We start from the raw sequence: 16,385 nt of genomic DNA on the forward strand, positions 1-16,385 counted from the left end.
TCATATTATATATAACATACCTGATCTAGCCTTTTCATATTCTATATAACATACCTGATTAAGCCTTTTTCATATTCTATATAACATACCTGTTTTAGCCTTTTCATATTGTATATAACATACCTAAATTAGCCTTTTCATATTCTATATAACATACCTGATATAGCCTTTTCATATTCTATATAACATACCTGATTTAACATTTTCATATTCAATATGACATACCCGATATAGCCTTTTCATTTTCTATATAACATATCTGATTTAGCCTTTTTATATCCTATATAACATACCTGATTTAGCCTTCACATATTCTATATACCATACATGATTCAGCCTTTTCTTACTCTATACAACATACCTGATTTAGCCTTTTTCATATTTTATATATTAACATTCCTTCTAACCTATTCATATTCTATATAACATGCCTGATTTAGCGTTTTTCTTATTATTTATAGCATACCTGATATTCTATATAACATACCTGATTTCGCCTTTTCATATTGAAACTGTTTTTGTTGAGGAGAATCTTCTACCTTGCGTCTTTTTATCTCCTACAACATAAATTATAATACAAATAATTGTGTTTTGTTTAGTAATTTTCAAAAGTATCTATTGTATACAGTAATATTGTCATTTTAATATTGAAATTGAAGAAAATAGTATTCACTTTCATTAGCAAACAGTGTCCAAATATATCTAAACAAGAGGGCCATAATGGCCCTGAAATCGCTCACCTTTATAAAGGCCTCCGGGGCGGGCAAATTTTAACCGACGGGCTTTTATTTGGACAAACTTGGTAGACACCCATTTGAAGATTTTTCATGATAAATATCTAAGCTCTAGCTGTAAGAAGATTTTTAACCTTTTACCCCATGAGCATATTGCGAAAAATGGCCGTTTTCATTGAAAAGCCTCCTGTAACAAGTTCAAACTGCTATGAAACTATGAAAAATGCTTCAATGAAACTTGGCACAAATGTTGACTACATGTACACCATAGCCTCTGTAACAGCATGCTCAATGGTAAATTTCCTGTTACCATGGCAAAGGGGGGACATCTCAAATTTGCCTAAAATCACTATTTTGCATTGTTTTTTTTTTCCATCAAAAGTGATTTCAAAGTGCTGCAACTTCTCAATGAATTGAGATAGAGTAAAAGGCTTTTCAGCGTCAGTTACTAGTTACCCTAAGATCGACCTGTGGCCATTAAGCCTGTCACATGTCTAAAATTTTCTTGGCGATGACAGGGACTCCGCCCCCTTCAAACCCCCAAACAGAAGGGGGCACATCCCCCTTCTGGCAACCCCCTGATGTAATATTTGGATGGGGGACGGCGCCAAAAAAGTGGTCACTTTTTTATCAACATTTCTCAAACGAAAAACAGTGTTTTGGGGCCTAAATAGGGCATTTTTTCACTGTTTGAGGCCTCAAAAAAGGGGGGGGGCAAAAAGCCGTCGAAACACGCTTATATAAGGGAAAAGGTTAAGTTTATACTATCAACATATAAGGAAGAACAAATTTTACCCCATCCCCCCTCTGGACGGGGCCAACTTTGTCCCCAGGGCTTTTATTTGAACAAACTTGGTAGTCACTCACTAGAAGATAGTTCATACTTGATATCTAGCTCTAGCTCTTTGAGTTTTTTAAAAGATTTTTTTTAAAGTTTGTACTATATACATATAAGGAAAAATCAATAATCCCTATGGCGGGCCAATTTTAACCCCAGGGCCTTAATTTGAACATTAATGGTAGATACCCATTAGAAGATGTTTCATGATAAATATCTTAGCTCTAGCTCTAAGGGTGTTTTTAAAGATTTTTTTTAAAGTTTTTACTATAAAAATATAAGGAAAACCAATGATCCCCGGGGAGGGGCCAATTTTGACCCCAGGACCCTTATTTGACTCTGTAGACACCCACTGGAAGATGTTTCATGCTTGATATCTAAGCTCTAGCTATTTGGGCTTTTAAAAAGAAGATTTTTTAAGTTTTTACTATATGCATATAGGGAAGATCAATGACCCCCCGGGGCGGGGCCAATTTTGACCCCAGGGCTTTTATTTGAACAAACTTGGTAGACACTCACTAGAAGATGTTTCATGCCAAATATCTAAGCTCTAGCTCTTAGGGTTGTTTAAAAGAAGATATTTAAAGATTTTTCTTTTGGTTGCCATGGCAACCAGAGTTCTGCATGGAATTAAATTCTTTGAACAATTTTTAAAGGTGACCACCAAAGGAACATTCCTGTGAAGTTTGGATGAAATTGGCTCAGTGGTTTATGTGGAGATGTCATTTAAAGCAAAAGTTTACGGACGGACGGACGATGGACGGACGGACGCCGGACGAAAAGCGATCACAAAAGCTCACCCTGTCACATTGTGACAGGTGAGCTAAAAAAATGGGGGCCTCCATTACTAAATACAATTTAGACTTCTTTCGCTGTGTTTTGTACATTAAGGACTGAAATTGGTGGGTTTTATTTGCAACAAGGGTGCCATAGTCACAAAATACGCCCGTTTACGAAAAAGCTTTAGATGGAGATGGGGGCATTATGGATAAGTGTTATCTAGCAAGCAAGTTTTTATTCTTGGCACTGTGTTGTTAAATGAACCTTAAAACAAATCAATAGGGAAGATATGCACAGAATGTGTGACCTTGACCTTGGTCGCAGGGACCTGAATTTTATGCATGGCACTCAGCCTCACAATGATGAACATTTGTGCCAAATTATATTGAAATCCCTCTATGCATGTAGAAGTTTTGCTCCAGACAAGTGTTTTTCTATGAGCTCTAACTGTGACCTTCACCTTTGACCTAGAGACTTGGTTTATGTGCAGGGCACTACGTCTCATGGTGGTGAACAATTCTATAAAAGTAACATTAAAATTCCTCCATGCATGTAGAAAATATGCTCCGGACAACATCTGGATATTTAATCATCTCCAGTGACCTTGACCTTGCAAATATTAACCTAAATTAAATGTGTAACACCTGTAGTCATGATAGTTACCATTTGTGCTACAATCCATCAATAAATGATGACTAAATGGTCCCTATAACCATCTTCAAATTTTTATCTGAACTTTGACCTCTATGTGTAACCTTGACTTTGGTCGCAGGGATCTGAATTTTGCATGCGACACTCAGCCTCACAATGGTGAACATTTGTGCCAAGTTATATTGAAAACCCCCTATGAATGTTTTGCTCCGGACAAGCGTTTTTCAATGAGCTCTAAGTGTGACCTTGACCTTTGACCTGGAGACCTGGATCATGCATGGAGCAATACATATCATGGTGGTGAACATTTCCATAAAGAATTATAAAAATAAAGTAAAAGGCTTTTCAGCGTCAGTTACTAGTTACCCTAAGATCGACCTGTGGCCATTCAGCCTGTCACATGTCTAAAATTTTCTTGGCGATGACAGGGACTCCGCCCCCTTCAAACCCCCAAACAGAAGGGGGCACATCCCCCTTCTGGCAACCCCCTGATGTAATATTTGGATGGGGGACGGCGCCGAAAAAGTGGACACTTTTTTATCAACATTTCTCAAACGAAAAACAGTGTTTTGGGGCCTAAATAGGGCATTTTTTCACTGTTTGAGGCCTCAAAAAAGGGTGGGGGGGGGCAAAAAGCCGTCGAAACACGCTTATATAAGGGAAAAGGTTAAGTTTATACTATCAACATATAAGGAAGAACAAATTTTACCCCATCCCCCCTCTGGACGGGGCCAACTTAGTCCCCAGGGCTTTTATTTGAACAAACTTGGTAGTCACTCACTAGAAGATAGTTCATACTTGATATCTAGCTCTAGCTCTTTGAGTTTTTTAAAAGATTTTTTGTACTATATACATATAAGAAAAAATCAATAATCCCTATGGCGGGCCAATTTTAACCCCAGGGCCTTAATTTGAACAAAAATGGTAGACACCCATTAGAAGATGTTTCATGATAAATATCTTAGCACTAGCTCTAAGGGTGTTTTTAAAGATTTTTTTTAAGTTTTTACTATAAAAATATAAGGAAAACCAATGATCCCCGGGGAGGGGCCAATTTTGACCCCAGGACCCTTATTTGAACAAACTCTGTAGACACCCACAGGAAGATGTTTCATGCTTGATATCTAAGCTCTAGCTATTTGGGCTTTTTAAAAGTAGATTTTTAAGTTTTTACTATATACAAGTAAGGATAAGCAATGACCCGCAAGGGCGGGACCAATTTTGACCCCAGGGCATTTATTTGAAGAAACTTGGTAGACACTGCCTGGATGATGTTTCATGCCAAATATTTAAGCTCTACTCTTTCGATTTTCTAAAAGAAGATATTTTAAGTTTTTTTTTTTTGGTTGCCATGGCAACCAGAGTTCTGCTTAGAATGTAATTCTTTTAACAATTTTTAAAGTTGACTACCAAAGAACATTCCTGTGAAGTTTGAATGAAATTGGCTTAGCGGTTTATGAGGAGACTTCTTTTAAAGTAAAAGTTGACGACGGACAGACGAAAAGCGATCACAAAAGCTCACCATGTCACTTTGCGAGAGGTGAGCTAAAAATTATCTATTCAATGAAAATCAATTTCATTGAAATGGGACAATTCTCTACAGAGAATGCCTAATTTCGACATTTTTGGGTGCAATCATACATAATTTTACAAATGAGTATTGAAAGGTTCTCCAAGATATTGGAATTGAGGGACTATAAAAACTAGAACTATCACTAAATGTGATTAATACCCCCCACAAGAGTGCTTCAGAAATGAGGATGTTACTAGTCACAGAATACCTTGTAAAATAATTGAAATATAGAGTTATGGTTGTGGGCAATTAAATATAGTTGTGGTTCTTGTATGTTGCATTTCCTTTCAATGTGGTTGGCCATTGATGAAGTTTTTTTGAATTACTCTGTAATAAGTCCAGAAAGACAAGGAAAAGAAACAAAGGGCAATAACTCTATAAATACTGAAGATGGAGTTATATCTCTTGTGCACTGCACTTCCTCTTATTGTGCTTGACCATTGTATGAAGTTGTTTTGAATTCCAAACAGTACGTTTTAAGTTATGCTCTGGACAAGGAAAAGTATCAAAGGGCAGTAACTATGTATTTTGTCAAAATGGAGTTATGGCTCTTGTGCACTGCACTTCCTTTTAATGTCCTTGACAACTGTATGAAGTTGTTTGTTTGTTTGTTTGTTTCATTTTACGCCTTTTTCCAACAGTATTTCAGTCATATAGGCGGGTAGTTTCCTAACCATCGTTCCTGGAGAGTTACACCAGTACTAGACTACCTTCCTCCGCGCTAAACTACCAAAGCATCTCCCGGGGATCGAACCCACGCCAGAGAGGTAACTGGTTTAGAAGTCATCGACTCTAACCCCTCGACCACGGAGGCGGTCATAGATGTATTGAATTTCAAACAGTAGTTTTCAAATTATGCTCTGGACAAGGAAAAGTAACAAAGGGCAATAACTCTGTAATTAGTAAAGATGGAGTTATGGTTCTTGTGCACTGCACTTCCTCTCAATGTGCTTGACCATTGTATGAAGTAATATTGAATTCCAACTTTTAGTCTACAAGTTATGCTCCGGACAAAAAAAGCAATGGAAAAGAAACAAAGGGCAATAACTCTGTAATTAGTCAAGATGGAGTTATAGTTCTTGTGCACTGCACTTCCCCTTATTGTGTTTGACCATTGTATGAAGTTGTTTTGAATTCCAACCAGTAGTTTTCAAGTCATGCTCTGGACAAGGAAAAGTAACAAAGGGCAATAACTCTGTAATAAGTCAAGATGAAGTTATGGTTCTTGTGCACTGCACTTCCTCTCAATGAGCTTGACCATTGTATTAAGTTATAATGAATTCCAACAATTAGTCTTTAAGTTATGGTCCGGAAAGAAGAAAGCAATGGAAAAGTAACAAAGGGCATTAACTCTGTAATTAGTCAAGATAGAGTTATGGTTCTTGTGCACTGCACTTTCTCTCAATGTGCTTGACCATTTTATGTAGTTATACTGAATTCCAACCATTAGTCTTCAAGTTATGGTCCGGACAAAAAGAAAGGAATGGAAAAGTAACAAAGGGCAATAACTCTGTAATAACTTTAGATAGAGTTATGGTTCTTGTGCACTGCACTTCCCCTTATTGTGTTTGACAATTGTATGAAGTTGTTTTGAATTCCAACCAGTAGTTTTCAAGTTATGCCCCGGACACAGAAAAGTAACAAAGGGCAATTACTCTGTAATACGTCAAGATGGAGTAATGGTTCTTGTGCACTGCACTTCCTCTCAATGTGCTTGACCATTGTATTAAGTTATAATGAATTCCAACAATTAGTCTTCAAGTTATGGTCCGGACAAAAGAAAAGCAATGGAAAAGTAACAAAGGGCAATAACTCTGTAATTACTTTAGATAGAGTTATGGTTCTTGTGCACTGCACTTCCCCATATTGTGTTTGACAATTGTATGAAGTTGTTTTGAATTCCATCCAGAAGTTTTCAAGTTACGCCCCGGACAAGGAAAAGAAACAAAGGGCAATAACTCTGTAATTAGTCAAGATAGAGTTATGGTTCTTGTGCACTGCACTTCCTCTCAATGTGCTTGATCATTGTATGTAGTTTTATTGAATTCCAACCATTAGTCTTCAAGTTATGGTCCGGACAAAAGAATGGAATGGAAAAGTAACAAAGGGCAATAACTCTGTAATTACTTTAGATAGAGTTATGGTTCTTGTGCACTGCACTTCCCCTTATTGTGTTTGACAATTGTATGAAGTTGTTTTGAATTCCAACCAGTAGTTTTCAAGTTATGCCCCGGACAAGGAAAAGTAACAAAGGGCAATAACTCTGTAATTAGTCAAGATAGAGTTATGGTTCTTGTACACTGCACTTCCTCTCAATGTGCTTGACCATTGTGTGTAGTTATATTGAATTCCAATCATTAGTCTTCCAAGTTATGCTCCGGACAAGGAAAATGCAACGGATGTCTGGACCGACCGACCGACCACCAGGTGACTCCTATATACCCCCTCCCAAACTTCGTTTTTGGGGGTATAAAAATTGGCTTAGCAGTTTATGAGATGTTGTTTTAAAGTAAAAGTTTACGGACGGATGCCGGACAAAAGGCAATAACAAAAGCCTCACCATGTCACATTGTGATAGGTGTACTAAAACAAAACAGTCTATAGTCCATACTTATTTTACCCCATTGATACACCCCTTTTTATTTTTTATTTATTTGCAGTCAGGTCTTTAGTTGCTGCATTTGAACCATTAAAGTTATGAAAACTTGCAATTGAGCTTGATCAGCCAAAATGAAGTCTTTAAACTTGCCCATGCTACCACGTGTATTAAGTAAAAATTTGTTATATGCGCTCACTGTAAATCCCCCGAACCCTACCCCCCGATCATATCCTATATACAGTACAGCTCAAGCAATTTTTCCTCTTTCCACTCAGTCACTGCGGACACTTTTAACGGCGAACAGAAAATCGCGGGGGACATACTATAGTATCCCACGGCGACAAATCGCCACGGACGGGTAGTTAAAAAAAACCTGCAATCCGCGGTTGAAAATCACAGAGATTTCATTTGCAGTGATTAATTTGCATATGCACGTAAATGTTCATTTAAATGTATTACGTAGTCTTCTTTTAAAAAACCAAAAAGACTTACAATGTGACTGATGATTTTAATCATTCAATAAATTATTTAGTTAGCTCCGCGATATTAAATGTACAATTACCGGGGAAAATCACATCACAAAACAGTTCAATGAAAAAAGTTTCAAGAAAACGGAATAAACAAAATATTAACGAAATTGGTCAACACTTTCAAGAAAATTAAATGCTTTGATGTTCTGTGTAAAAAGTTGAAACGATAGCTGCTAGAACACTTAAAAAGTTTTTTTTTTAGAAATTCTATTCATACTGGAAACAATAAATGCCACTTATTATATAATATACATGTACATTTAATAGCGACCAATCTTAAGAAGTTGTTAAATCCAATCAAGGAACTAATTTATTTATTCTTTGCTCAAGATCGCTTAATTAAGCAATTTACACCTACAAAAATTAAGCAATTAGCTCATACACCTAATAGTGCAGCCGTGGACTAGTTCATGTAAGTAATTATATATAATAGTTTAACAAACATTTCCTTAACATGTGTTTTTACGTAAACTTTGCAAGATGCCATTACAAAATCTGATCAAAAGCCACAATTTTTTTTGTCGTTAAATACGACTGTGATGGGAAAATGCAATTAAGAAGTCGAGAATTACTTCTCCATAATGGTGAGGTGAGTGTCATAGAAATAAATTAGAATCTATCTCATTACTTATTATACAACTACAGTAGTCCACGGTATGCGCTATCTAAAAATTTAGATCTGTGATCATGATGAAATAAACATATTTGTTACATCTTTTTTTCAGATCATAACCGTTAATGCGACATTAAATATTTCAAATAGAGAAATGTTAGTTCAAAAGTAAATTTGTGTGTATTACATGCTATGACCCACTTAAACTTTAGTTCTCGTCAATATTTGGAGGGAAGGTAATTAACACACGTAAATTTAACAGAAAAAATCGTTTAAATGGATCAAAGAAATAATTAAAAATTCTTATATGATTGTAGCACTGTAAAATCAGAAGGTTAAAATGGCTTAAAGCAGTTGAAATTAATTATGTTAAAAGTTACTACATATTAGGGTTTTAATTTCACACTCAAATCATTAAATTTTGTAATTATTTGCATATGACAGGTGTTACGTCCTTTTAAATACATAACATACAGATTTTCTTCTATAACAAGAGCTGTCGGTAGGACAGCACGCTCGACTATTCTAAGTGCTTGATAGTAAAAGAGCCTTGATAATGTTAAATTTTCTAAGTTCACAAAAGGGCTATTTTTTTTTATAAATTCATGTTATAGGCCTTAGAGAGAGTCTAATTATACAGTATTGGCTTGACTATTTGGAAGGTAATGTCACAAGGGTGTTTTATTGAGTATAATAATACTAATTACCTATGAATACATAAAATTGACAGAAAAGGTACAAAGGCTTGTTATTAAGATGTTTTATCAAGTAAATCACTGCTTTATCATTATGAATGCATAAAATTGTCCCAAAAAATGCACAAACCTTTCAGTTGTTATGGAGATAACAGCTTACAAGCAAAACTTTACCATGAATTTTTCAAGTTGAAAAAGGGAAGAAAAATCAGCCTAAATGCAAGATAGAATTATGGATCTTTGTCAGTGACCTACAATTCTGACCCTAAATGCATATGTGAAGTTTTAAATAAATATCTTTAATAGTTATTGAGATATGTAAAACTTGCATGTAAACATTAACCAAGAGACTAAGTAGAAAAGGGGATATGAATCAGCCTTAATGCAAGATAGAGTTATGGAACTTGGTCAGTGACATACAATTATGACCCTCAAATTATGACCCTAAGTACATGTGTAAAGTTTCAAGTAAATATCTTTGAAGACCTTTAACCTTTAACCAAAATCTCTAAGTTTCAAAGGGGCAAATAATTCTGCAAATATTGCAGACAGAGTTATGCAATTTTGCAAAATGATGGACATTGTTACTATAAAAAAGTATTGTAAATTTCAATTGAATAATTCAAGCAATAATTGAGATATTTGACTTTACAAAAAAACTTTAACCAAAATTTCTAAGTTTCAAAGGGGCATAATTCTGTCAATATTGTTAGCAGAGTTATCCAACTTGTCAATCTGATGAACCTTGTTACTATAGATAAGTATTGTAAGTTTTAATTGAATATCTCAAGCAATAATTGAGATATTTGACTTTACAAAAACTTTAACCAAAATTTCTAAGTTAAAAAGGGGCATAATTCTGTCAATATTGTAGGCAGAGTTATCCAACTTGTCAATCTGATGAACCTTATTACTATAAATGAGTATTGTAAGTTTCAATTGAATATCTCAAACAATAATTGAGATATTTGTCTTTACAAAAAACTTTAACCAAAATTTCTAAGTTAAAAAGGGGCATAATTCTGTCAATATTGTAGGTAGAGTTATCCAACTTGACAATCTGATGTACCTTGTTACTATAAATAAGTATTAAAAGTTTCAATTGAATATCTCAAGCAATAATTGAGATATTTGACTTTACAAAAAACTTTAAACAACGCAGACGCCGACGCGGACGCTGACGCCGACGCCGGGGCGACTACAATAGCTCTCATATTCTTCGAATAGTCGAGCTAAAAAATGTGTTTTAGTTCATTATATTTTACAGACATACAGTAATAGTAATAAATGTCCCCGTGTTATAAATAAACTAAAAGTCACCCAAGAGAGCGAAATACCGCTGCAATATTTCACAGTGATCCACGGTGACAATATCCCACAGCGCAAACTTCCCACAGTCAAGTTGACGAACGGAAAGTCACAACTATCGCAGGGACATCGCGGTGACAGTCCACCCATAAACAAATCGCGGGGATCGGCAGACTTTGGAAAAATTGCTTGAGCTGTACTGTATCTTTAATGTATTTTAAAGCGACTTTTGCTCAACGCGATCAGCAACAGCTAATTAGTCAGCTAATTGATATTAAACGACCTTTTAAATTGTAAAACACGGATTTTACTGCAGACATATTCTAAAAGTGCTCCTACCTATCAAGTGAAAGACTCCTCGTGATTTCACAAGTGTCAATAATCATAACAAAATATATAAATGTGTGAAGAACTGTATCTCCCAAACAGTTTTTAGCGTATGCAAATGAAGTTAATTATAGGTGTTACATGTATTATCTAATATAAATGATAGAACAATGCAACACCCTGTCCTTACTGAGATGGTGTACACCCTTCACTGTTGATTTTTTGACTGCATTGAATTGACCTTGAACTTTTATAATCAGCAATCAAATTAATAGCTACAGTTACATGTAGTTTGTTTCTTTGAATTGAAAATCACCACAGAAAACATTTACACAAATTAGGTTTTACGTGTCGAAAACAAGGAAAAGCAATGTAGTACAGTAGCTTGAAAATTTGAAAATGTAAAACATGTAGGTAATGGATCAAAGCTGTTTTGTAAATAAATATCAGAAAGTTATTTTTTACTTGAACATCTCATGAGATGATCACAGTGTTAAAATTATTAAACATTTATATAAATGAAGTTAAAAAAACATCTCCACCGCAGAGGAAAGATGACATAAAGGATATTTGTTTAGTTTAAAAAGACATTAAACTTAATACTGAATGAAAAGCGCACCAAATAATAATACAACATCACGTCATTTACGAAGTCAAGTCATTAAGTTGGTACCCAGTTCTGTGCACTCTGGTATTTCACTGAAACAAGGTAAGGGGCTTAAATTCAAAACAGTGAAATTATCAAAGTGGTAATTTCACAGTTTCAAACAGTGAAATTACCAGTTTTTATATCACTATTATATTTCTATAAACCACAGAAAAGCATGTACAGTATGCTCAGCGTGGCTTTTTCAAAACCCGCGTGACCCCGCGGATGAGGTTTACCGCGGACGAAAATTTGCTCAGATATTGTCCGCGTGACCCCGCGGACAGAAAATTTTCACCACCGCGGACATAAATCGGCGTCTGAAACCGTTTCCCCTTCGTAACGCAGCGGTAAATTGCGGAGGAACGCGGCGGTCAAACACCGGTCAACGCGGTGGAAACCTTAAATTTTAAAAATTAATTACTGTATTTAAACATCAGTATACGTACGTACTGTAACATGTACTGTACATATAACTACAGTATATGTAAAATTTGTTTGTTTTCTTTTTTGTTGTAATAAAAGTACATTTACAAATGCAGTGTATTTCTTGTTCTTCTTCTTGTTATTGTGTTTGGTAAAGTAATGTATAATATGTATTCGACATCAAGATAAATCATTGTCGTCACAACTTCATGGTAGTGAGAAACTTGAAGTCAAATGATGAAAAATTCGGCATATGACATTTATGAAAAAGATACTAAAACAATTTATATGCCAGCTTTTGTTTCTTATTTAAAAACTTTGAAAACGTAACCCTCAACAATTTATTCAGGCAATATTCCAGGACGTCTCTTTCAATAATTGTCAGATGCGTTTTACTGTTTCTTTTTTTTTGCATGTTGATCATAAAGTTTTATATTTTATTTGGAACATTAAAAAAAAGCGTTTATTTCACCAAAATATACATTAAATGATATTCTTGATTTATCTAATTACAGGTGTGAGCGTAATGTATAACTTTTGAAGTTTGTATCAACTGTTGAAGTTTATTTTCATTTTTGTTTTAGTAGTTTGTTTGTTTGTTCTTTTTTTTTTTATAGATTTTTTTTGCAGAATTTTGTTTAACTTGACGTTATACTTTTTGTTATTTTATTATGAACAGTATGCATGCACATACATGTATAAAAGGCAGTCAAGCAGTCATGACAGTTATTTTCTAAGAACTTCCATCGACCGATTTTCAAGTTAAAAATATTTCATTTTATTTTTATCTTAAGATATTATTGTTCATAAGAATAATAGTATTTGTAGACAACATGTAGTTTTAAATACATACAATTGAACGTAATTGTCTTTGCTTTCTTGTATTTATTATATTAAGTTTTCATTGAAATTAATTCCGAGGATAATAATGTAAGTTTATAATTTGTAAAAGGCAGCCTAATTATTATTTTTTTAATGGGTGAGGAATTTGTTTTTAACGCGTTTGGTGCTTATTATATATAATAAGCATACATCAAGAGCGCTGGAATAATAAACAAGCTTTTCGTTGTCTGTTCAAACAAAGATGTATTTTAGACGTGTGAAAGTCGCACCACATGATTGTGCTATCTTTAATGTATTATATGTATTGTTTGTTACTGTAAATTGTTTCTCTTTATTTACATCTCGCACCATCTGTCCGTATCTCGGCCTAGATGCCGTATAACCTAGGGATTTGATAACTTTCCGTGTGGTTGTCAATGATAAGTTATTACCATAAGTCATAAGTTTGTTATGAACATCTCTGCATGATTGTAAAGGCATGAGAAATCAGCACAAATGTCCTTTTTTAGTAAGTATCAATTTATGGCTCCCATATAGTTTAACAGCAATAATACTTTGAGAACCACAAGGAATGAAAAAGTAAAGATGACAGTGATAAATGACGATTTCAGTTGTAAAAATATTGGTATGTGTACGAATAGTTTTGTGGACGTTTATAACAAAAATATTAAAAACAACAACAAAAACAGGTACAGCTGTAATTATTTTTATTTCAAATTCCGTTCAAAAAATTTAACGTATAATAACATTTAAAGAGACGATTGTGGTCAATTTCCAAGTCATTGTGTAAAAAAGATGACGTTAAAAAATAATAAAACGTCTATTATTTTTGGAGGTTAATTTATACAGACCAACTGACCATGGCGTTCCCCCGCGGGAAACGGATGACTGATTCTATCAACGAATGAAGAACGGTCGTCAGAATTTTGTCCGCGGTGGAAACAACTGAACACCGGGGATCGCGGGGGAAATTAGGCTTTCATCGCGGACGAACCCCGCGTTTGTCAGCGATAAAAAAAAAAGTCCGCGGTGGTATCACGGAAAAAGCAAAACCTGCGGTGAGCGTACTGTAATAAACGTATAAAATTTTCCTTTTTTATCATGCCTTGTCTTAAGAGACTGTTTTGGTTAAGTGACCATTTCTAGAAGGTTTAACAATATAGAGGTATAATTTATAGGTCCTCAGTATTAAAAGAAAAAATTATAAACATGATATACTAAGGCATGGCTCTATTTGACCCATGTTAATGATTTTCATAACTTAGGCAATGCTTCACACTAAATATGTTTCACTTTAGCCATGTAGCCTAAGGATAGGCCATTGATTTCAAAGGGGCATGATTAATTTTACTTTTAGAGAGTACTATAAGGGGATCACTTCTTCACGTTGTTCAAAATCTATTTTGTTGTTTTGGCCAATATGTTGTTAAAAGGAATTGTAGATAGTCAAGCTCAGTTACAGATCAAAGTTATCTTTAAAGACGTTTTAGGACTTTTATACATATATAGGCAAAATTATAACTGTACAATAGAATTCCTTAAAACTTGGCATGTTCTTAGGCTATGATTAAGCTAAACTGGAACCATCACTGAAGATGAGTAAAACCCCCATCAGCAACTTTGACTTTTTGAAAATTAAGTGGTCTGAAAAAAATATTTGAACTCAACCAATAGTAAAGTGTACAAAGAATTATTTCAATTAATTGAAATCACAACCGGTGTTTTCAAATAAGCTTGCTTTACATCAAGTTTGATTCCAATATCTCATTCCTAACTCTAGTTATTGTCCGGAAACCATTTTTCTATTTTTAGTAACGATGACCTTGACCTCGACCCCAGGGGGTCGAAATGCATTACCAACCGAGATCTTCATATAAGATGCTATACACCAAAGTTGGTTAAAATATTCCATTCACAAACTCTAGTTTATGTCCGGAAACCATTTTTCTATTTTTAGTCATGGTGATCTTGACCCCAGGGATCCAAATGCAATACCAGCCTGGGTGACCGGTCTGCATATAAGCTTGCTATACACCAAGTTTGATTACAATACCTTATTCAAACTCTAGTTATCGTCCATAAACCATGATGTGGACCGACCGACAGACGGACAGACCGACCGACAAGCGGACTGCTATATACCCCCTTCTTTTGTGGGGGTTATAAAAATGGGGGCCACCATCCTTGTTATTGAGTTATCTGCTACAAAATTAGACTTGTTTGCTTATATAAAGAGCACAATACCTACTTTTTGCTTAATTTATATAGTTTACTTCTGTTTAAGTCAATGTACAAAATTTCAATAAAGAGTAGCTTGACTTTTTTCCACTCTTTGTGAGATTTTTCTTAAAACAATTACCTATTTTTTTTCATTAAAATTGAAAAAATAATTATGACAGAAACAAGAGCTGTCACCAAAGTGACGAATGCCTCAAAAAGGTTTCTTAAGCATGTAGGTATTATGAAAAGAAAAGAGAATGAAAGTAATTAATTGCTGAATATTGTTCTTTGCATTATTGTACCTGTAATCTCTAATTGTGATAGCATGATGCTTCAAAATATAAGTGTGCCCTTGACTTTTGAAGAAGGGACCAAGTTCCTGGACACAACAAAATGTTGTTTTGAGATAAATATCTGTGCCAAATTATTTCAAAATTCCTCAATGCATGATAAAGTTACAGTCTGGACATGATTGTTGTGTAAGTGGGGACACACAGACAGACGGACATGAGCCTTAGCCGCGACACATTGTCTTGATGTGGTAGACATTTGTGCCAAGTTATTTTAAAATCCTTTTATGCAAGACAAAGTTACAGTCCGGACATAAATGTGTATCCTCAAACTCTTCTCAAAAAACAAGTACCTTCAAACTATAAGTGTGACCTTGACCTTGAAGGTAGTGGCATGGGTCTTTGTTGTCACATATCCTCCAATGCATGACAAAGTTACAGCCCGGACATGAATGTGTGTACCTATAAACTCTAATTGTGATAAAGTGTACTTCAAAATGGTAGTGTGACCTTGACCTTTGAGGTAGGGACGTGGTTCTTAGACGCAACACATCGTCTTGATGTGGTAGACATTTTGCCAAGTTATTTTAAAATCCCTCAATGTATGACAAAGTTACAGTCCGGACACGAATGAAGTGGGGACGCACAGACGGACGGACGTAGTTGTATTGGAATACATGTACTGGTATATCAACCTGAAACAAACAAAAGGAAAACATTTTTTACCTGTTTTTGCTCTGTTATAACTGCCTCAAGTTCAGTAAACTTTCTTTTCTGTTCTTTCCCAGCCTCAAGTTGTCCCTCTTTTTCTTTTGCCAACTGTCTTTCAAGTTCAATAACTTTATTTTTAAGCTCCTCATATTCATCTTTAGTTGCAGCATTTTCGGTAAATTCCCGCATTTTTGTCATTTCATCTTTGATTTGTTTCAAAATTTCTTCAGAGCATTCAGTAGTGATAACAAAGTCTTTTTGCTTTAGCTGATGGATAAAAAAAAAAAGTTCAATTTTCTTTCAGAGATAAAATGTAGCTATATCATATAGCAACATTTTTATTTCAAAATTACCACAATTGTTTTTTTATTTTAACTCTCATACTTTTTCTGAGGGCTTCTAAAATCTTCTTTTAAGGCAGAATGTCTGGTATAGTCATTTGATTGCCAGAATTCTCTATTTTCTTCACATTTGTTTTTCTTACCTGTTACTAACAAGCTTAGATCCGTATTTTTGTATTTGTAGGTATTTCATTTGATTTCATCAATATAAGTTAACTTAAGGCAGTTGTTACTTAAATTTGACTAAAATGAAGTAACCA

General features: G+C 34.7%; 1 protein-coding gene across 2 annotated transcripts in view; it reads right to left on the reverse strand.

Annotated features, from left to right (window-relative positions):
- Positions 1-280: 280 nt before the first annotated feature.
- Positions 281-16,385, reverse strand: part of LOC132754488 (uncharacterized) — a 40,819-nt gene continuing 24,714 nt past the window's right edge. The window contains exons 2-3 of one of the 2 annotated variants that reach the window (XM_060745125.1): positions 15,800-16,051; positions 281-557 (exon numbers count right to left, since the gene is read on the reverse strand). In XM_060745125.1, coding sequence (XP_060601108.1) covers positions 456-557; positions 15,800-16,051 — 354 coding nt within the window. In that variant the 3' untranslated portion in view covers positions 281-455. The remainder of the gene's footprint in view (positions 558-15,799; positions 16,052-16,385) is intronic. The other variant, XM_060745124.1, reaches the window with a different exon arrangement.

The sequence above is a fragment of the Ruditapes philippinarum genome, unplaced genomic scaffold (assembly GCF_026571515.1).
Source record: "Ruditapes philippinarum isolate M1 unplaced genomic scaffold, ASM2657151v2 ctg11022_1_1_1_1, whole genome shotgun sequence".
Classification (NCBI taxonomy): Eukaryota; Metazoa; Mollusca; class Bivalvia; order Venerida; family Veneridae; genus Ruditapes; species Ruditapes philippinarum.